The 21,828-nt window shown below is 39.4% G+C and overlaps 1 protein-coding gene across 4 annotated transcripts in view; it reads left to right on the top strand.

The window, feature by feature from the left end:
- The window catches only part of CD28 (CD28 molecule), a 32,778-nt gene extending 11,632 nt beyond the window's left edge, over positions 1-21,146 (top strand). The window contains exons 2-4 of one of the 4 annotated variants that reach the window (XM_025404781.1): positions 8,908-9,264; positions 11,587-11,711; positions 17,082-21,146. In XM_025404781.1, coding sequence (XP_025260566.1) covers positions 8,908-9,264; positions 11,587-11,711; positions 17,082-17,210 — 611 coding nt within the window. In that variant the 3' untranslated portion in view covers positions 17,211-21,146. The remainder of the gene's footprint in view (positions 1-8,907; positions 9,265-11,586; positions 11,712-17,081) is intronic. The other 3 variants (XM_025404782.1, XM_025404780.1, XM_025404783.1) reach the window with 3 other exon arrangements.
- The last annotated feature ends 682 nt before the right edge of the window (positions 21,147-21,828 follow it).

Here is a 21,828-nt window from a genome sequence, read left to right on the forward strand (position 1 = left end):
ATCTGCATGGTTATCAAGCTTATTCAAAGTCCCCCCTCCTCCCACCTTGTTTTTTGTGAAGAGATTTTCCTTAAACCTTCATTTCTTGTGAAAATGGGAAGAGTTCCAAGATAACAGTCAACAGAAAACTAGATGAAATGACCACAGAATTATTTTAAACCATAACCTGCATTATTATTACCATTTTTTCATTTTAACATGAATTTCTGGGAGAAAAAGTGGGTCCATTCAAAGCATGGTGGGTCATGAATAGCTTTGTTTTTATCTTCATTGAAGTTCAGAGAGGATGGGGAAAGGTGCTACAGTCTGGTGAATGTTTTGTACTTCTCTTTCTCTTATCAGAAGGAAGCCAGGCCACCAGCTAAGGTTATCAGAGTCGTAGACTGTTGAGTCCCCCTTTCTTCTCAGGGAGCACAGTTTGTCTCACGGGTTCCTGAGCAACCACCAGGTTGTCTTGTGGGGGAGCCTACCCCTTACAGAGCCTGAAAAGGAGCCAGTGGACAGATGGTCACGTGTTGAAGGGCATCCTGGGCCTGAACAGGAAATGTACTCAGAGGAAAGTTACAGTAACTTAACCAGCTCTGTGGTCAGGAGGGAGGTGCTCTTCTATGCCAGGGAAATCAGCGTCACCTTCACAGTATGCTCACAAATATCACAGGGCAAGACAGCTGAAAGTAGAAGCTTTCATTGTTTTTGGTTTCTACCTAACACGTGAAATTCTGTTCAGTCCGAATTTTTAAAAGGAAACCAGATAATTAGAATCTTACAACCTGATTTTTCAACTGCAAAAGAAAGTCAGACTATGATGTGTATCAATAGAACCTGATAAAGTGCTTAGATTCTGGAGGAAAATCACATTGCTAATTAATCATGTATTCCAGCTCTCTAACTGCTTCTTTAGCTTCCCAGTACATGTTCCACTCTTGAGTGCTGCTGACTTTACTGTCTGGTTCACCAGTGTCTATGTGCCATTTTATTTCTCTATGGTGCTATGAGAAAGAAAAGGAAAAAAATGACAAACAAATGTAATTCACAAAAGCCCCGAAGTTAAGGATTTTCCTAGTGAAGTTCAGACTGAAATGTGACTTTATGTGTTGACTCATGTCTATGTTCAATCCCTTTTGTACACTTGGGTAAGCTAGAATGGAAGATCTCAATGGTATAATTATTACGTGTGCATCAGAAATAATTTATAAGATCATTTGATGTGATCATACTGTCTGTAGGCCTTATTTGGGATCCATCTATGACCTTTAGGAAGGCTTCAAAATTGTAAGCAAAATGTTTTGTATATGTGCATTAGAGGCAAAAAATTTGGAAACAAATTTTTTCTAGATAGGAGCATGAAATAAATTCAGTCTTGCTGAATGAACAAAGTTGTTTTTCTGTCCATTCATGATTTAAAACATTACTTCTAGATGTCTAAATAAATAAATTATATCTTAGCTCTCCCCTTATTTGTGTGACCTTGTTTGAAAAGTCATTTACTTCTTCTTTTTTTGCCCCAATGGCCTCTTTTTTAAAATAAGGGATTGACGTAGATCATCTCCAAGTTTCCTTCCAGATGAGTGGTTTTTTTTTTGCAGGATAAGACTCTAATAAAATGATGGGGAAAATGAAATTTATTTTGTTCTGATCCTCTTCCCATTCCATTCACTTCCCTACTTAATGGTAATCTCCTCCCTAACCCTCACTCCAGACATCTAGTACCATCCTCCCTATCAAGTCCAACTTTGAGAGGATCTAGAACTAATCACTGAAATTGTGTTGAAATTGTGATGCAACATGGCAGAGGGAAATGAACAGTAGATTAGAAGTCATGAGGTATGAGCTTAAATTTCAAGGATCACTTATGTTTCCTGTAACCTTGGACAACTCATCTACCTCTTTGACCTCAGTTTCCCCGTCTGTAAGATGGGCATAAAGATGACTGTCCTGCCTATTTACTTCACAGTTCAGATATATATATCTGAGTTCAGATGAGATAATGTAGAGTTCAGATGAGATAAAATAAGAAAGAGCATTTTATAGCCCTATGAATGTAAGCCATAGATACTAAATTAAGCCAATGTGTTTCCCATATTGCATTTTAGGCTTCATTTTCTTTGGAAATCTAAACATTAACTGAACTGGTGGGAGGGTCCTTTTAAGATCAGAGTTCTTTGATGCTGGGAGCCACACCTTACAGGTGGTTACCACCCCACCTGTGCAGAGGGTTGACCTCGTTACTAAATATGGTAATTGACCTGTTTATAATAGGTGTAAATGGCAAGTTTTTTTGTTTTTTGTTTTTTGTTTTTTTTTGTAACCAAGCTTCCCCACCACCCACTGCCATTCTCATGGAAGTTCAAGCAACTTCAATTTTCCTGAAGTCGACTATATCACAAGATTCACAGATTATCTGTGGGAAATCTTTTAGCTCTCAGTACCTTGCTCACAAGCAGCAGATAAGTACCTTCTCACCTCCAATCTCACTCTTCATGTTGCCTGTTGTTAAGCAGGAGCTGTGAGGGAAAGAGGTTTGAGGTTAGTGCTTCCTGTCTCCACACCTTTAGCTGGTTTAGCTGCTAGGAAAGGCTTTGAAAAGCAAAGCACTAAATTCATCATCAAAACAACTTGTCAATTCAGTTAGAGAAATGTCAGTCAGGCCAATCTTTTGATAACGTAAGCAAAGAAAATGGATGGGTTGACAATGTTCCTTTTAACCTAGTAGGTTTGACCTAGGTAGACCTTACCTGAACACCCACAAGAAGGAAAATCAAATATTCATAGGGAAAGGGCTGGGTCTGCTAATACCCAAGTAGCCTAAGAAGTATGTCTTCTACTCCTAGCATGAAGTGGAAAGCAAAAAGAAATCAAACAGAAGTTAGGACAAGGGAGCTAAATATTTGGGTTACTTCTGAGTCTAGATATGTCCTTACATTTGTAGTATGTTCTTACATTATTTGAAGTACTGTGGATTTTCAGAAACTCAGAGGACCAAAATACATGTCAAAGCCAAATGTCACCTGATATTCTGATTATCAGCTACTTTGATTTCTCCATGTTTTTACTTCACTATCATAGAGCAAGGGGTGTGCATTTTTACACATGCCCCATTTTAAAAGAAAATAAGAGAAATCAGAATTACTGTGTTTACTCAAAGTCACAATGATCACACATATTCAATATCACTTAGAGTCACTGGTTATCTTTTTCTAGCACCAAAAGTAAATTTCTTTCATTTTAGTGTCTTGCAAAGCAGATAGAGATTCTGAGGTCTTATGAGATAGTTTCCCATTTAGGCTTCCCTGAATTATTGACATGAACCAAAGTGGGACCAAATGTTATGAGGATATAAATATTGAGAAACAAGAGATTTTATCAGCCAACCTTGAACTCAGCTTGAACTCTAAACTAGGAGGTTGTTCGTCACATATTAACACATAGTAAGCAAACTATTTCAAGTATAGTATCTGTGCTTGAGAGCTAACTAATTTAAAAATGATCTATGTTGACAAAGAAGAGGGAGGAAAGTAAACATGAACAATAAATTGGATGGCTTTTCATCAAATGGCCTTATTCAAAACAAATAGTTTTCAAGCTCTTTTCCAGCAAAATCTTAGCACTTTTCTGCATAAAAGCCTTCAATAGATCTTCATCACCTTCAGAAGAGAGCCCAGGCTCTCTAATGGAGTGAACTATGCTCACTTTGACAATCTTCCCTTTCATAACTCATGGCCCAGCAAAAAGAAGGTAGCTGTAATTCCCCAAGTCTGCCACACTCTTTCTTACCCTCCTCATCTCCCTTGCCCAGACTGCTCTTTTTCTCTCTTTGTCTTATCCTCCCCACAGTCCCCTAACTCACCCCCAGGCCAAACACACTCTCCCACCTCACCCCAGTCCCCAACACAAAGACACATCTTAGCCAGGTTAACTTTTACTTAGTAAAAGTTGGTCAAATCCATGTATGCATAATCCTTCAGGACTCAGGTCAGCAGTCATCTCCGTAGATCCTTAGCTGGTTCCCCAGTTCCCCTCAGAAGTTTTGTGCAGATCACTGTGTCACTATGTTTAAAGTAGGGTCTATTTACATCTTTCTTCCCCATCAGATCATGAGCTGCCCAAGGACAGGAATTGAAAGCCATTCATTTTTGGGAAATCAATTCTTCTCTCCCATGTGCATCTTAGGAACACGTCACACCCTGAGTTAGACAGGACATATTCAGCAAACCACTGGACTCTAGATGCCATAGCTTTTGTTCTTTCCTCCCTCTCCCTTCCCTCTCTCCACCTCACTGTGGGTGCTGGGAAAGAGTCAAACTGGGGAGCCATCTGAGGTTTCTTTCCAGCCCACCCGCACTCCCTTTTTTATCCCCACGAAGAAGTCCTATTGTCATTCTCATCTTTTTCTTTAAATCAGCTAACAAAGGCAGATCAGCAAGAATTTGAATGTGCATTAAAACAAAATCCAAATAATTAGCAATAGAAACAAAATTCCCAGGGGGGTGAGCAAGCAGAATACAAATGCCTAAGCTGCATTCTCTGAAAAGGAGGGGAGATGCAGGCATTGCTTGCTGGAGTTGGTTGCTCTTCCAATCAGAACTGACCTAATGTCTCCTTCAAAGTGAAAAAAGGAAACAAACAAAATAAATCAAAAACAAAAAAAAAATTGGATGTTTGTATTAAGACAGGTTGAACCTTTTAATTCTTTGCATGTTTAGTTTTCAGTGCTTTTGCAAAATATTTGTGGAACAAATAATAAGTGAAGTTAAAGTTGTTGACACAGGTTTTGAACAAGGATTTAATGAGATGGTAGTCAAACCTAGCTGCTGATAACAACAGTACAGCAGGATCACCATCTTTCACTCAACAATTATTTAATGAGAGTCTATTAGTCATACTGTGTTATGTAAAGAAGCATAATACGTGGTCCTTTCTGTCAAGAGACTTGGAAACCAGGGGCCTAGGGGAATTGTACGTGAATCCAAAGCTAAGCAAATTGAAGCATGTGAAACAAGAGTTGTTCAAAAGGTAGAACTCGACCAAATGTCAAGTGAGTGATACAGATAGTAATCATTTTGATACCTGAGAAGGGAGTGGTGCTCCGTTCCAAGGAGTTAGTAGACAAAGCACGGAGGTAGGAATGCTCACAGTGTGTTCCTGGGATGTTGGCTTAAATGGTCTGTCTAATTAGGAGGGTTTCGATTTAAGGAAATGAGGTTGGAAAAGCCTGTGGAGGCCTATCTGAGGATAAGAAATTAGGTTTCCTCTGTTAGGCCACTGGTTCTCAAACTTGACTGCCATCTAGAATTACTAGAGAAACTTAAAAAATATGAATGGATGTCTGGGTCCTATACCTAGAGATTCTGATTTAATTGGCCTTGGAAAACCAAAGGCTTTTAGATTTCTCCAGGTGATTCTAAATATGTTGTCAGGTGAATTCCACTAGGCCATAGTGGCTTTCAACCCAATTGAATATTAGAATTAGGTGGGGAACTTTTAAGCCAATATGAAAGACAGTCCACAGAATGAGAGAAAACATTTGCAAATCACATATCTGATAGGAAACTTGTATCAAGGCTGAGGCAGGCAGATCACCTGGGGTCAGGAGTTTTAGACCAGCCTGGCCCACATGGAAAAACCCCATCTCTACTGAAAATATAAAAATTAGCTGGGAGTGGTGGTGGTCACCTCCAATGCCAGCTACTCGGGAGGCTGAGGCAGGAGAATTGCTTGATCCCAGGTGGCAGAGGTTGCAGTGAGCCAAGATTGTGCCACTGCACTCCAGCCTGGGTGACAGATTGAGACTGTCAAGAAGAAAAAAAAAAAGTGTAAAAAATGTATAAAGAACTCTAATAATTCAATAATAAAAAGAGAAATAACCTAACCAGTTAATAAATGGGCAAATGATCTGAATAGAGAGTTCTCTAAAAAGAATAGACCAATGACTAATAAGCACATGAAAACATGCTTAATTAACATCATTACTTATTAGAGAAATAGCAAATCAAACCATAATGAGATATCACTTCATGCTCACTAGGATGGCTACAATAGAAAAGATGGACAATACCACCTGTCAGCAAGGATGAGGATAAATTGGAGCCCTCATTCACTGCTGGTGAGAATGTACAATGGTGCAGTTGCTTTGGAAACAGTTTGACAATTCCTCAAAAAGTTAAACACAGAGTTACCATATGATTCAGCAATTTTACTGCTGGCAAATACCTAAGAGAGTTGAAAACATATGTCCACATAAAAATCTGGATGCAAATGCTCATAGCAGCATTATTCATATAACCAAAGGGTGATGAATAGAAAAACAAAATGTAGTATATCAATACAATGGAATATTATTTGGTCATAAAGAGTGATGAAGTTCTGATGCACATTACAACATGGATGAACCTTGAAAACATTATGCTAAGTGAAAGAAGTCAGACACAAAAAGCCACATATTGTATGATTCTACTTATAAAAACAGTCCCGAACAGGCAAATTCATAGGGCCAAAGTAGATTCATGGTTTCCAGGGATTTAAGGGAGGGAGGAAGCGGGGTGATGGTAAATGGGTATGGTCTTTCTTTATGGAGTAATGAAAATATTCTGGAATCAGATAGTGGTGATTCATTCATAACTTTGTGAATATACTAAAAAGTCTCCGAATTTTACACTTTAAAACAGCAAATGTTATAGTACCTGAATTATATCTCAATAAAGTTATTATCTAAAATAAAGAAAAAAACTTAGTATCAATCCTTTCCCCCATCCTAGACCAATTAAATCAGAATTTCTGGAAGCGGGAGGACCTGGGCACAGATATTTTTTCATTTTAAAGTTCTTGATATAAAGCCAGCAACGATTTTTTAAAAAGAATTTTGTAGAGATGGGTTCTTTCTATGTTGCCCAGGCTAGTCTGAACTCCTGGGTTCAAGCAGTCTTCCCGCTTTGGCCTCCCAAATTGCTAGGATCACAAAGGTGAGAGCCACCATGCGTGGCCAGCATTGTTGATTATATAGGAGACAAAAAGGTACTATTAATTTAGTTCTATGCCATTCCCTTCTTACCAAAACCAAAACAAAACACCTGTGTGTATGAATTCAAATTCAGTTAAATTGTAAATTTCATTTAAAAATGAATCTGATTTTGTTTGGTTCTTCAGTGTGGGTATACGGATGTTGCTTCAAATAAACTTAAAAGAAATGCAAGTAGGTAAATAATTATTAACACACCCCAAAACAAGAACAAAAAAAATGCTTTTGTTTGCATTGAAATTTGAATCAAAGACACAAAGTGGTTTGTTGTTTTAGAAAAATTCTTGAGGGCTGCGCGCAGCGGCTCACACCTGTAATCCCAGCACTTGGGGAGGCTGAGGCGGGTGGATCACCTGAGGTTGGGAGTTCGAGACCAACCTGACCAACATGGAGAAACCCCATCTCTACTAAAAATAGAAAATTAGCTGGGCATGGTGGTGCATGACTGTAATTCCAGCTATTCGGGAGGCTGAGGCAGGAGAATCACCTGAACCCAGGAGGTGGAGGTTGCAGTCAGTTGAGATCGCGCCATTGTACTCCAGCCTGGGCAACAAGAGCGAAACTCCATCTCCAGAAAAAAAAAAAAAAAAAAGAAAAATTTTGTAAGGTCTCTTGGTTGCAAAGTTGATTCTCAGTTTCTCAGTGCTTCAGTGGTCTATTTCTCAGGTGGTCGTAGATAACTTGGGTTTTAGTTCTGGCTTTGTTTACCACTTGTTTGGTGACTTCAGACAAACCAGCTAATGTTTCTAGGCTTTATACAGTCATTAGAAAAGAAGAAAAAAGTAATATTGTCATGTGCCAACGATGAGGATACCATGGGAAATGAGATCTATGTGTTCTCTTCTCTTATGGAGTTGATAACCTAATTTCAGTTTCTTTGCTTTTAAAGATTGAACTAAATGGTCTCCAGATTCTTTGATCTTTTATTGGGATAGCAGTAAAGGTAGATGACGGACCAGAGAGGTAACTCCTTTATGATTTAAGGGAATAAATCTATGAATTTCTTGAGGAGGCTATTCTCTGAATTTGGTGTGGAAAACAAATTAAAGCAAACTCTTGGGTATATTTTTTCTTGTTTCTTCATCCCACTCCAGGAATGGCCAATAAACAAAGTAAAAATGTTTCAAAATATTTTAATTCCTTTACAAAAGCCTGTATCACAACTTAAAAACAAATCTATTTATAGGTTGGGCTTGGTGGCTTATGCTTGTAATCCTCGCACTTTGGGAGGCCAAGGCAGGCAGATCACTTGAGGCCAGGAGTTCGAGACCAGCCTAGCCAACATGGTGAAACCCCATCTATACTAAAAAAAACCCCAAAAATTAGCTGGGTGTGGTGGTGCATGCCTGTAATCCCAGCTACTTAGGAGGCTGAGGCAGGAGAATTGTTTGAACTCAGTGGGTGAAGGTTGCAGTGAGCTGAGATTGCACCACTGCACTTCAGCCTGGGCGACAGAGCAAGACTCTGTCTCAAAAACAAACAAACAAAGAAACAAATCTATTTGTGTGTCTGTCAGGCAGTAAAGCCACCTCCAAATATATCACTCAATCAGGAAATTGGCCCAACGTATGATTAATATTAATGTCTTAGGAATATAGATTTAAAAATTTTGAGTGTATAGCTGTGGTGCTCAATGCCAACAGAAAGCCATGTACTGCCTTCTAGGTGTAAACATGCTCCATTGCTCCATTCAAAAGAGGATGCAAATAATATCAAAATGTTAACTTTTGAACTCTCAGTATAATTATCCCTCGAAGAGGTCCTACATCTTCTGCCAAGAGAAAACCTTTGCTGGAGATCTGTTCATTTAGTTAATTAATACATTTTTCTTTCAGGAAGAAAAATTATCCTTATATTCTTGTTCTAAGCAAATGATTTTTTTTTTCCCCCAGGAAACAAGATTTTGGTGAAGCAGTCGCCCATGCTTGTAGCGTACGACAATGCAGTCAACCTTAGCTGCAAGTATTCCTACAATCTCTTCTCAAGGGAGTTCCGGGCATCCCTTCATAAAGGACTGGATAGTGCTGTGGAAGTCTGTGTTGTGTATGGGAATTACTCCCAGCAGCTTCAGGTTTACTCAAAGACGGGATTCAACTGTGATGGGAAATTGGGCAATGAATCAGTGACATTCTATCTCCAGAATTTGTATGTTAACCAAACAGATATTTACTTCTGCAAAATTGAAGTCATGTATCCTCCTCCTTACCTAGACAATGAGAAGAGCAATGGAACCATTATCCATGTGAAAGGTAATATACAACTTTACCAGTGTACCACCCTAAAATAATGGTTTTCAAATGCAGTCCTGAAAACTAAGTCATGGTCAGTGGTGGGGTTGAGTAAGGCCTAAGTGATTTGATACTAACAAAGACAAACAACGTTTTCAGAAAACTTTTTCCTTTTACTGTAGAGGAGATTCAAGGTTATATTTTGAATATCTTTATTTTCCTTTGCTGACATTGAGTGAGAGAGTAAGTGATGAAGTTACCGCATGTGGGAATAGATCATTTTTCTCCATTCGAGTGGATCATGACAGAAAAGAGGTTACCATTAAAATGTAAGCCCAGGTGCCCTCAAGTAACAACTGGGTCTAATGGGTTAAGACTCAGGAAGACTCAGTTCTATTTCTAATTAATTCTTTTCTTTGTGCTCCGTAATCTTCCTTTGTAAAAGTACCTTTCCATTTTCTTTTTCTTTCTTTCTTTTCTTTTTCTTTTTCTTTCTTTCTTTCTTTTTTTTTTTTTTTTGTTTTTTTGAGATGGACTCTCACTCTGTCACTCAGGCTGGAGTGCAGTGGCGCGATCTTGGTTCACTGTAAGCTCTGCCTCCCGGGTTTACGCCATTCTCCTGCCTCAGCCTCCCAGGTAGCTGGGACTACGGGAGCCCGCCACCATGCCCGGCTAATTTTTTGTATTTTTAGTAGAGACGGGGTTTCACCGTGTTAGCAAGGATGGTCTCCATCTCCTGACCTCGTGAGCCACCCGCCTCGGCCTCCCAAAGTGCTGGGATAAGAGGCGTGAGCCACCGCGCCCAGCCTGTACCTTTCCGTTTTCTAAAATATACAAAGAATGCTGAACTAGAAACTAGGGGACATAAAATTTGCTATTAATCAACTCTGCGATCTTGGATAAGTCACCTAACTTTTTCATAGTCAAAAATTCAGTACAACTATTAAGCGGTATTTGTGAATTAGTGAAAATAAGTCTGCTGAGTTTTTGTTGGTGTTATGTTCTGCCTAAATGTTAGGGGAAAAAAAATCATGATTCCTCAACTCAGAAGAATACAGTTTATTAGTAGCAACAAGTAAAATTTGATTTTTTGGTATACTTTGTGGATATATCATAGGTTTTCCTTTTTGTGGAATGATAAGAAATGTGTATGTTCGGTTTTGTATTGAATCCTAGCATGATGCCAATAAATAGTTTTTCTTCTATGCTGGAACAGAACCATGCTGATGAAAAATAGGATACTAAATAAGGAAAGAACCGTTAACTTAATGTGGCAGATTAGATTTTGTGTTCTGGCAAAATAGAGACAATTAATGTGTGAATATTTTGTTTGCTGAGTCCCATTTAGATTTCTAGTATCTATAATGTCCAAACAGAATATTTCACTTGTATCAAGTCAAAGGTTTAAAAATTATGCTATCTTGCTTGTAGTTAAGAGTGAAATATTTTTTCCTATATGAATGATATACTACTTTAGGATAGTATTTTATATATATGTATACACACATATACACATATCATTTATAGTAGAACTGAGGACACCAATGCTCCTGTACTTAGTAATTTTCAGTCCTGTCTATATATTATAAATCTGAGTAGGTTTTAAAAGAAATACCAATGCCTAGTTCCAGCCCTGAGATTCTGATGTAATTGATATGGGTTGAGGAAGGGGTGCTGAACATCATTATATTTTCAAATTTCCTCAGATAATGTGCAGCTAGGATTGAAAATCAATGGACTAGAGGATTTTTGGTATGCTTTCTAGTTCTAATTTTCTCTAATTTTGAATAGAATTCTATAGGTTCCTTCTCATCCCCTTTTGATTCCTAAAGATATAAAGCGACTTGTTCATCATCATATAATCGATTAGGCAGGGTTGGAGCTAGAAATTTATTCTCTGATTAGCAGTCCAGTGTTCTGACTGCCATATTAGGCTGATGATTTTCTTAAGGCTTGAAAACATGTATATTATTTAACTTATTCCAAGGATCCAGTTTAGGGTCTAGATTAACTACCTTCTGATGGGAGAGAGGGGTAAAGTAGGTTAAGGCCATTGGAAGTCACCATTTTGAATCACACAGTAGAATCCACAAAGTCAAGTGAATACAAGTCTACCAGTGTACCATCCTAACGTAATGGCTTTCAACTGTAGTCATGAAAACTGACCAGGTCATGGTCAGTGGTGGGGTTGGGTAAGTCTCAAACAGGAAATCTATTCACTCTAAGCTGGTAATATGTTTAATATTTTTATTTCTTTCACATTTTTCTCTGATGTTCACAAAGAAGGAAATGTACTCAATTGCTATTCCTGTATCATTTAATCCACTCTATTTTGTTTTTCAGGGAAACACCTTTGTCCAAGCCCCCTATTTCCTGGACCTTCTAAGCCCTTTTGGGCACTGGTGGTGGTTGGTGGAGTCCTGGCTTGCTATAGCTTGCTAGTAACAGTGGCCTTTAGTATTTTCTGGGTAAGAGAAGCAGCACTGCTTTTATGTAACTTTTCCACTGCACATGCAATCTGAACACATTCAAGAATTTTGTCTATGTGGTTTATTTTCTGTTTAATATATGATGATGATTTTCTTTTCCCCATGCTTGAGTAGGTTCTCTTTTAGCCTGTTCAACTCTATCTGAGATAAAAATCTGATATGAGTTAGATTTCCCAGAAGGCATTGAGTAGGTGGTGAGGCAAAATAAGAAGCTAAATGGGCAAATTAGGGTAGAGGGATTAGGAGCAGTTGCCTTTTTTCTCTCCATTTTGCAATATAATTATGACACATAAAACAGTTTTAATGCGTATATATGTATAAACACCTAGGCAACTTGGGAAGCTAGGCAACTGAAGCCAATGGACAATGTTGGCTTGATCAAAAATCATGAGAAACTTGGCTACTGAAATTGTGTATTCAAACCTAGCAAAGAAACTAGATCTGTTTATCTGAGTCATATTTTTTTCTCCTCTGAAGCAGTTGAATTGTGTGAGTCCAAGTATGGTGCTGTCATTATGAAACTATAATGGAAGTTAGAGTTTTCTGAGCTCTCACCACTGAATTGAAGTACCAACTTTTGCAAATGTTTACATAATAAATGTGGTGTATTTTTCTTTACCTTCCTCAACATTGAATTTTTGGCCTGGGTTTGAACACATTTTGATGAACGCATTTACAGTTAAGAACGTACCCCTGAGTGACACTTATTCTTACTCAGAAACTTCTTAGGTACACAGTTATGGTACAGAATGTATTGACTCCATGTTGTCTTTGAATTTTTTTCTAGAAGTTACATGCATGGATGAGTCATTTCTTCAATGAGAAATGTATTCTCTTCAAAGATAAAAGACTATTTCTTTTTTTTTTTTTTTTTTTTTGAGACGGAGTCTTGCTCTGTCGCCCAGGCTGGAGTGCAGTGGCCGGATCTCAACTCACTGCAAGCTCCGCCTCCCGGGTTTACGCCATTCTCCTGTCTCAGCCTCCCGAGTAGCTGGGACTACAGGCGCCCGCCACCACGCCTGGCTAGTTTTCTGTATTTTTTAGTAGAGACGGGGTTTCACCGTGTTAGCCAGGATGGTCTCGATCTCCTGACCTCGTGATCCGCCCGTCTCAGCCTCCCAAAGTGCTGGGATTACAGGCTTGAGCCACCGCGCCCGGCTGATAAAAGACTTATTTCTCTTGATAGTCTCCAAAAGACTATTTATCTTGATATTCTCCATTTGATATTAAGTACATTTGGTGCTTAATGAACGCTTATTGAATTGATGAATTGATAACCTCCAGAGAGGTCAAATTAAGGATTTAAATGAGTCTGCCTGAAGTATGATACTCATCTTTAAGGCATAATCCATATATTTACCTAATTCGTTGATGGGTCAGTGATTTCTGAAAGCCTTATCATGTGAAGTCATTCTGTTTACTATCAGCTTGATGACTGCAGGTACAGACCTGGATCCACAGTCATGCCTTCCTATTATCCAGTCTTAGATTCTTTTAGACTCTTCTTGGCCTATTGCCGAAGCTTACCTTTCAATTGTTCCCCACATGCTCCTTGCAATTCAGAAGACCCTAGGGCTCAGATGGACATTTGTCAGGCTGCCTGTTGCTTACTCTGTACTGCTGCAGGGTAGGAAAGAAAGTGGTCGCTTGTTCCTGGAAATTCTTTATACTAGGATCATCTTAAGAATTTGCCTGGCTTGCCTTCTGCAAGTTGCCCAACCCTGAAGGTGGGGCTTTGGTATTGTAAAATATTGCCTGAATTCTGCCTCTGATGTTAGTTGACTACTTTCATCTTTCCAGATCTTGGGTCTTCATCCAACTTAACTTCTAGCTTTGATCCTCCGTGGTGTTTGCTGATAATTTTAGAGTTTTTAGAATTCTTAGTTCTTGTTTCTTCTTAATCTCTGGACATTGGCTTTTATGCCTACCATATGGCTTTTCAATCCTCTCATTGGGAATCTCAACTTTCTAACTTAAAGGCCAGGTGCAGTGGCCCTTTGGGTACCCCTCCAGGAAAGGCATTCCCCTGTGATATGCTGACCTAGGTCAAAGTAATTTACTAGCTCTGTGGAAAGTAGTTTTGGGAACTACTTTAACCTTCAGTGGCAGAGGACACTGCTCATTATTGAAAACTTATTATAAATATGCATTAGAATGTCAGTTACTATAATGAGACATCAATTTGCTGAGTGACTTGAGTCACCCAAAGGGACAAAAACAGCTTCTCACTTTCAATGAATTTAAACTGTTCGCTTTCGACTCAGACACATCACAAACACGCTGGGTTTTTCCTTGGCAGCACTACTAATTCCTAGTGAGATTCATCTTGCTTTGTTTTAAAAAAATTTATTTTTGTTTTACTTTGTCTTACAGACTCCCTGTGAATTGGGCAGGCCTGTCATTTGTGGCCTCTTATAGTCAATTTGGTTACCCAATAAAAACTACCACTTATCTGCATCTCAAACCTGTGTCTTTGTACTCTCTTACCAAAAGAGTATAAATACAAGTTTGTCTATATTTCGTAGAATAACATAGTATTTTTACTCTGGGCTTATCTTTTCCTGCTGTTGCTGTTTAAGCAACAAGTACCTTGCTGAGCTGGGCATCTAGGCCATTATGGATCCCTGGAGTTTAGCTATTTCCTGGGTAATTTTCTGAGATCCTATTTTTGGCCAGTCTGCAGTGTGCCTTGATGTAAGCTGCTGTTTTCCGGAACTTCCTGAGGGCCTATGATATGCTACTGTAGGCAGTTCTGGGTTGAGTGGGTTTCTAGGCTGAGCGGGTTTCTGGGAGCAGCTGCAGATTCTATCTCAGTTCTTGACCTGATGTTGACATTTGAGTAAATAAAGAGCTCCCTTCGGTCAAGCTGTCACAGGCCAGCACCTGTCACTGTCTTTCAATTCTCCATTCACACAGCTGTGCTGGTAAAGCTGCCCGTTTTCCTAGTCTAAAGAAATCTTTTAAGAAAACATTATGTTCCCCACTGCAGATCACAATGTGAGGAATGTAGATAGTGTGTATACAGGTAGTGTCTGCTTTGTATAATAATCCAGTAGATTCTTAAAGACCATGTACTTAAGTAGATTACCTTGCGTATGCCCTGTGTGTTGCTGCTGTTCCCAGGAAACAAGGGGGTAAGGCTGGCATGGGGAGAAGGGCAAAGGAGGAATGGTCCAGAAATCACATACCATTAGCTGACATTCACTGTTGAAGGGGTAGAGATGACATAGACACATAGGGTAGGTACTTCCTGCACACATATCACACATACTTGATACACATGGGTACCGTAGGTTCTTCATGGTATTTGTTCCCAGCCATGCATTTGTCATTTTCATTGCTGTGTTTAGAGTTAGGGTGATAGTAAGTAAGTCCACCATCGACAATCGCTTGAGGATAAGCATGGGAGTTGACTGCAACAGACCTTTCATTATCTTTATGTGCAATGTGAAGAACCTGAGAATCAAGACATCTTTATTACTATGGCCTCTCTACCAGCTGTGATTTGGTTTGGATGTCCAGAGGCAGAGGCTGACACTTGGAGGTTTGGCAAAGGGAGTCCGCAGGGTTGGAGTAAGTAATAAAAATGCTTCCCAGGTTATCAGCTGTTTTCTACACTCATCTGGGGACAGACATTTCCTTGGTCTTACCCCTGCCTTGCTGTGATCCTGTGCTCAAGACAGCTCTAGTCTTTCATTTACAGAAAAGATGTAGAACCAAAACAATTCTTCGTTGCAGAGGGCTACCCTGTGCATTGTAGGATGTTTAGCAGCATCTCTGACCTCTACCTAGTAGATGCTAGTAGCATCCCTCCCCGTTGTGATGATCCAAAATGTTTTTAGACTTCACTAAATGTCCCCTGGGACAGGGATTAAGGGAGCTTGAGGTGTCAAGGATGAGGTTAGGAGGGCAGTCTTGGGCAACTGTATATATGGTAGTGTCATTCACTCAAATGAGAAACACTAGTAAAAAAACCCAGCATTTTGGGGAAATCTTGAATTTATTTTAGACATGTTGAGTTTACAGTGGCTTTGAGGTTTAGTCCAGAGATATAAATTTGGGTGAGTAGGTGGTAATTGAAGCTGTGAATGTGGATGAGATTGCCTAGGGAAAGAGGATACAGTAGAGAAGAAGGCCTAGGACCAAGCAGTGAAAAATTCTAACAGCTGGTTAGAGAAGGATGAGCTTGCAAAGGAGGCAGGGAAGGAGTGACAAGACAGGTAGGATAAAAACTGGGATGTCATAGATGCAAAGAGAAATAGTATCACAAAAAGAAGAGAGTTATCAATAGTATAGAATGCTGCTGAGAGTTGAAGAAGGTGAGGACTTAAAACATGTTAGCTATGTTTAGTAACCTGGAGGTCAGTGTTTTTTCAAACCTTTCTTTAGCACTTACTCATGCCCCTTTGACGAGGAAGGTGTGAAGTGCTCAGGCAGGAGTGTATGGAAACAAAACCAGGGCTGAAATCATTCACTTATTTATTCATTTAGGTATCATGTCATTTATGTACAGCATATCTACTTAGGTATCGGCCTGTATGCCAGGAACTAGGCACCTTTGTCATAATAGAGAATTCTGAATCCAGAAATCTGATGGCTTTCTGTTTTTAGATGTTTTCTGGGTCATTTGTAAGAAATGTAAAATTTTACTATCACGTTGATCCAGAAATGATGCTCCTAACCCTTAGTCAAAAATTTTGCTAAGATTCATGGTGGGCAAAATGATTGCCCTTATTTCCCTCACTTCTGGTGGAAATTCATCCTGAGGGAGCCAAGCCTATGAAAGAGAGATGAGTGACAGTATTGTCTTTATAGAAATACATACCCATAAAGAAATAGGAATGTGCTAGTTGTCTAGAACTGTAAATTGCCATTAGTTTGGACTCCATCTTTACAAATTTGTGATTATTACAGACTCTGCAGGAGCTGAAGGTCCTCTTTGGTTAATTATGGAAAAACAGCTTGTTAAGCAAATGCTAATGTAAGAAGATCCAATGTGGGCAGGCTTAACCTAGTCAAAGGAGAAAGGGCCTTCAAGTGTATTTACATATCAATAGTGGATATGTTGATTAGTATGCATTTTGAATTCAGGTCAAATGACAGCATTGAGAGTAACAGGGACGCATTTCTCTAAAATACTTTCTTTGAGATTTTTTCAAAGAAAAGTTCAATGTGAAGAGTCAGTAGTTGGGTGTGATTAGTCATTACTGAAGTCCAGGGTGCTCAAAAAAGGTTAGTGTTTTAGTGTCTCTGTCATTTGACAGTTAATAATATCAACAGTTGTGTCCAAAGTCTTAGAACTCCTTCCATGACATTGTCCCTCCATACTGACACTTCTCTTTTCTGCAGATGAGGAGTAAGAGGAGCAGGCTCCTGCACAGCGACTACATGAACATGACTCCTCGCCGCCCCGGGCCCACCCGCAAGCATTACCAGCCCTATGCCCCACCACGCGACTTCGCAGCCTATCGCTCCTGACACGGACGCCTATCCAGAAGCCAGCCGGCTGGCAGCCCCCATCTGCTCAATATCACTGCTCTGGATAGGAAATGACCGCCTCATCTCCAGCCGGCCACCTCAGGCCCCCGCTGGGCCACCAATGCCAATTTTTCTCGAGCGACTAGACCAAATATCAAGATCATTTTGAGACTCTGAAATGAAGTAAAAGACATTTCTTGTGGCAGGCCAAGTCTTACAGTGCCATGACCCACATTCCAACTTACCACGTATTTATTGACTTGACTGAGAAGTTAGGGTAGAAAACAAAAAGGGAGTGGATTCTGGGAGCCTCTTTCCTTTCTCACTCATCAGAACATCTCAGTCAAGCAAAGTGTGGTATCCGCAGACATTTTAGTTGCAGAAGAAAAGCTAGGAAATCATTCCTTTTGGTTAAATGGGTGTTTAATCTTTTGGTTAGTGAATTAAATGGGGTAAGTTAGAGTAGGGGGAGGGATAGGAAGACATATTTAAAAACCATTAAAACACTGTCTCCCACTCATGAAATGAGCCACTTAGTTCCTATTTAATGCTGTTTTCCTTTTAGTTTAGAAATATATAGACATTGTCTGTTATGAATTCTGATCATATTTAGTCATTTTGACCAAATGAGGGATTTGGTCAAATGAGAGATTCCCTCAAAGCAGTATCAGGTAAACCAACTTGCTTTCCTCATTCCCTGTCATGAGACTTCAGTGTTAATGTTCACAATATACTTTCAAAAGAATAAAATAGTTCTCCTACACCAAGAAAGAATATGTCAGGAAATAAGGTCACTTTATATCGAAATTATTTGAGTACTATGGGACCTGGCGCAGTGGCTCATGTTTGTAATCCCAGCATTTTGGGAGGCCGAGGTGGGCAGATCACTTGAGGTCAGGACCAGCGTGGTCAAGATGGTGAAACCCCATCTGTACTAAAAGTACAAAATTCAGCTGGGCCTGGTGGCAGGCACCTATAATCCCAGCTACCCAGGAGGCTGAGGCATGAGAATCACTTGAACTTGGGAGGTGAAGGTTGCAGTGAGCCAAGATTGTGCCACAGCTCTCCAGCCTGGGTGACAGAGTGAGACTCTGTCTCAAACAACAACAACAACAAAACCACAATTTTTTTTTGAGTATTATGAAGGATTATTTGTTTAACAGTTCATTCCAATCAGACCAGGTAGGAGCTTTCCTGTTTCATATGTTTCAGGGTTGCACAGTTGGTCTCTTTATTGTCGTTGTGGAGATCCAAAGTAGGATGTGGAAAGAGTGTCCATAGGAGAAGTGAGAATACTGTGAAAAAGGGATGTTAGCATTCATTAAAGTATGAGGATGAGTCCCAAAAAGCTTCTTCGGAAGGAAGAGGAATGATGAAATTCTTGCCATGTGCTGAGGAGGTGGCCAGCATTAGGTGACAATCTTCCAGAGGGTGTCAGGCAGAAGGAGCCGTGGTGAGAGCTCCTTTACAGGGACTTTATGTGGTTTAGGGCTCAGAATTCCAAAACTCTGGGCTCAGCTGCTCCTGTAACATGGGAAAGTATTTTGGAATGTATCTTTTAAGAGAACATCAAAGTTCTTAAGGGACTGGGTAAGGCCTGACTCTGAAATGACTATGGATATTTTTCTGCCTACAGTTTGAGTCAACTAAAATATGCCTGGGGACCTTGAAGAATGGCCCTTCAGCAGCCCTCACCATTTGTTCATGCTTCAGTTAATTCAGGTGTTGAAGGAGCTTAGGTTTTAGAGGCACATAGACTTGGTTCAAGTCTTGTTAGTAGTTGAATAGCCTCAGGCAAGTCACTGTCCACCTAAGATGATGGTTCTTCAACTATAAAATGGAGATAATGGTCACTATATTCCTATAGTATAATCTCCATGAGGGCATGTCCCAAGTCTGTCTTTGTCTCTGCCTATCCCTGACATTTAGTAGTATGCCTGACATATTTAGCTATTGGTATTATTGCCATTTAGATAAATTATGTATAAAAATTAAACTGGGCAATAGCCTAAGAAGGGGGGAATATTGTAACACAAATTTAAACCCACTACGCAGGGATGAGGTGCTATAATATGAGGACCTTTTAACTTCCATCATTTTACTGTTTTTTGAAATAGTTTATCTTGTAATGGAATATAGGGCACCTCCCACTTTTATGTATAGAAAGAGGTATTTTAATTTTTTTTTAATGTGAGGAGGGGAGGAGTAGGAATCTTGAGATTCCAGATAGAAAATACTGTACTTTGGTTGATTTTAAAATGGGCTTCCATTCCATGAATTTAATCAGTCCCAAGAAGATCAAACTCAGCAGTACTTGGGTGCTGAAGAACTGTTGGATTTGCCCTGCACCTATGCCACTTGCCAGCTTCTTGGGCACACAGTTATCCCACTTATCAGATTGTATTTGAAAATGACAGAGCTGGAGAGTTTTTTGAAATGGCAGTGGCAAATAAATAAATACTTTTTTTTAAATGGAAAGACTTGATCTATGGTAATAAATGATTTTGTTTTCTGACTGGAAAAGTAGGCCTACTAAAGATGAATCACACTTGAGATGTTTCTTACTCACTCTGCACAGAAACAAAGAAGAAATGTTATATAGGGAAGTCCGTTTTCACTATTAGTATGAACCAAGAAATGGTTCAAAAACAGTGGTTGGAGCAATGCTTTTATAGTTTCAGATATGGTAGTTATGAAGAAAACAATGTCATTTGCTGCTATTATTGTAAGAGTCTTATAATTAATGGTACTCCTGTAATTTTTGATTGTGAACTCACCTATTTGGGTTAAGCATGCCAATTTAAAGAGACCAAGTGTACATTATGTTCTATATATTCAGTGATAAAATTACTAAACTACTATATGTCTGCTTTAAATTTGTACTTTAATATTGTCTTTTAGTATTAAGAAAAATATGCTTTCAGAATAGATATGCTTTGCTTTGGCAATGAATCTGGAGAGAACTTGCTATTTAAAAGAGGTGTGGGGTAAATCCTTGTGTCAATCTCCAGTTTAGCCTTTTTTGAAAAAGCTAGAGTTTCAAATACTAATTTCACTTCAAGCGGGTTACATTTCTGGTTTGTTTGCTTGACTTCAGTCACAATTTCTTATTGACCAATGGCTGACCTCTTTGAGCTGTCAGGTTAGGCTTACCTATGTGTTCTGTGTCATATGAGTGCTCAGAAATTTGAGAAAGATCCAACTTCATCCTTGACCCCATCAGTCCCTCAGGTTAACAAACTGAGCCACCAGTCCTCAGGGCTATTTTAATGAGGATATTGGTGGTTAAATGGATGTCTCATCCCTTATCCCAGCCATTTGCACTGCCAGATGGGAACTATACCCGACCTGGATACTGATCCCAAAGTGCTAAAGTAAACTACATCCTGGAGATTAGAGATGGTGCCAATAATGGACCCAGAACCAGGATCTTGATTGCATAGACTTATTACTAATCCAGGTCAAAGACAGTGACATAGATTCTCTCAGACCCGGGGTGAGGGAGTCTGTGTTATCTGCAAGGCCATTTGAGGCTCAGGAAGTCTCTCTTTCCTATAGATAGATGCATACTTTCTGACATATACGAATGTGTCAGGAATACTCAACCAGCACAGGCATGTTCCTACCTCAGGGCCTTTACATGTCCTATTTACTCTGTCTGGAATGTCCTTCTGTAGATGACCTGGCTTGCCTCGTCACTCTTCAGGTCGTTGCTCAAGTGTCATCTTCTCCCCTAGTTAAACTCCCCCATACGCTGTCTGCTTTCCTTGCTTATTTTTCTCCATAGCATTTTACCATATCTTACATTAGACATTTTTCTTATTTATTTATGGTTTATAAGCTTCATGAGGCAAATAACTTTGCTTTGTTTCTTGCTGTATCTCCAGTGCCCAGAGCAGTGCCTGGTATATAATAAATATTTATTGACTGAGTGAATAAGTTTTACACGGCCTTATGTAATGGTCAGTCTAAATGTTATAATCATACTTTGAGAGGGAGAAAGCCAGTTCTATTTTCTAGTTTCCTGTTAAGAAGTCCAAAAATTCATTTTATTAAAAAAAACAGGAGGTAAACTATATACACAGCCAAATCTGGTGAAAGAAAATCTGATGCGTATAAGTTCATTTATGTTTTAGAAATTTTTGTGCAGTGAGGAAAACCAATACTGTTAGAAAATTCATGCCAACTAAGCCACTGTCAGGAGTAAATTGATTTTCCATTGAAGCCCCCAAATTCCCTCTTAATGGAGTATTGGTTATGTCTTAAACATATCTTTAGCTTAAGACTTCTGAAAATGTTGTCTTTGTAGTTAAAATCCCATCCCACTAGTGACCTGCTGCTCTTTTTTTCTGGGGTGATTTTACCCCCAACAAATTCTGTAAATGCCTTCTCTGACTCTGATTCAAAAAGTGCTCACAAATGGAAATGCTGGGGACAGAAAATTTCAACTTCTTCACCTGTCATACTCATATCATAGCTGAACACTCTAATAGCGTGCGCACACACACACACACACACACCCCTATCATCTTGTGGGTAGGGGAAGGGAAAGGTGGTTGAACAACAGACACAAGAGCTGGTCTAATAATTCATGCAGCACCTTCTGTTTCCTTCGTTG

Source organism: Theropithecus gelada, chromosome 12 (assembly GCF_003255815.1).
Source record: "Theropithecus gelada isolate Dixy chromosome 12, Tgel_1.0, whole genome shotgun sequence".
Taxonomy (NCBI): domain Eukaryota; kingdom Metazoa; phylum Chordata; class Mammalia; order Primates; family Cercopithecidae; genus Theropithecus; species Theropithecus gelada.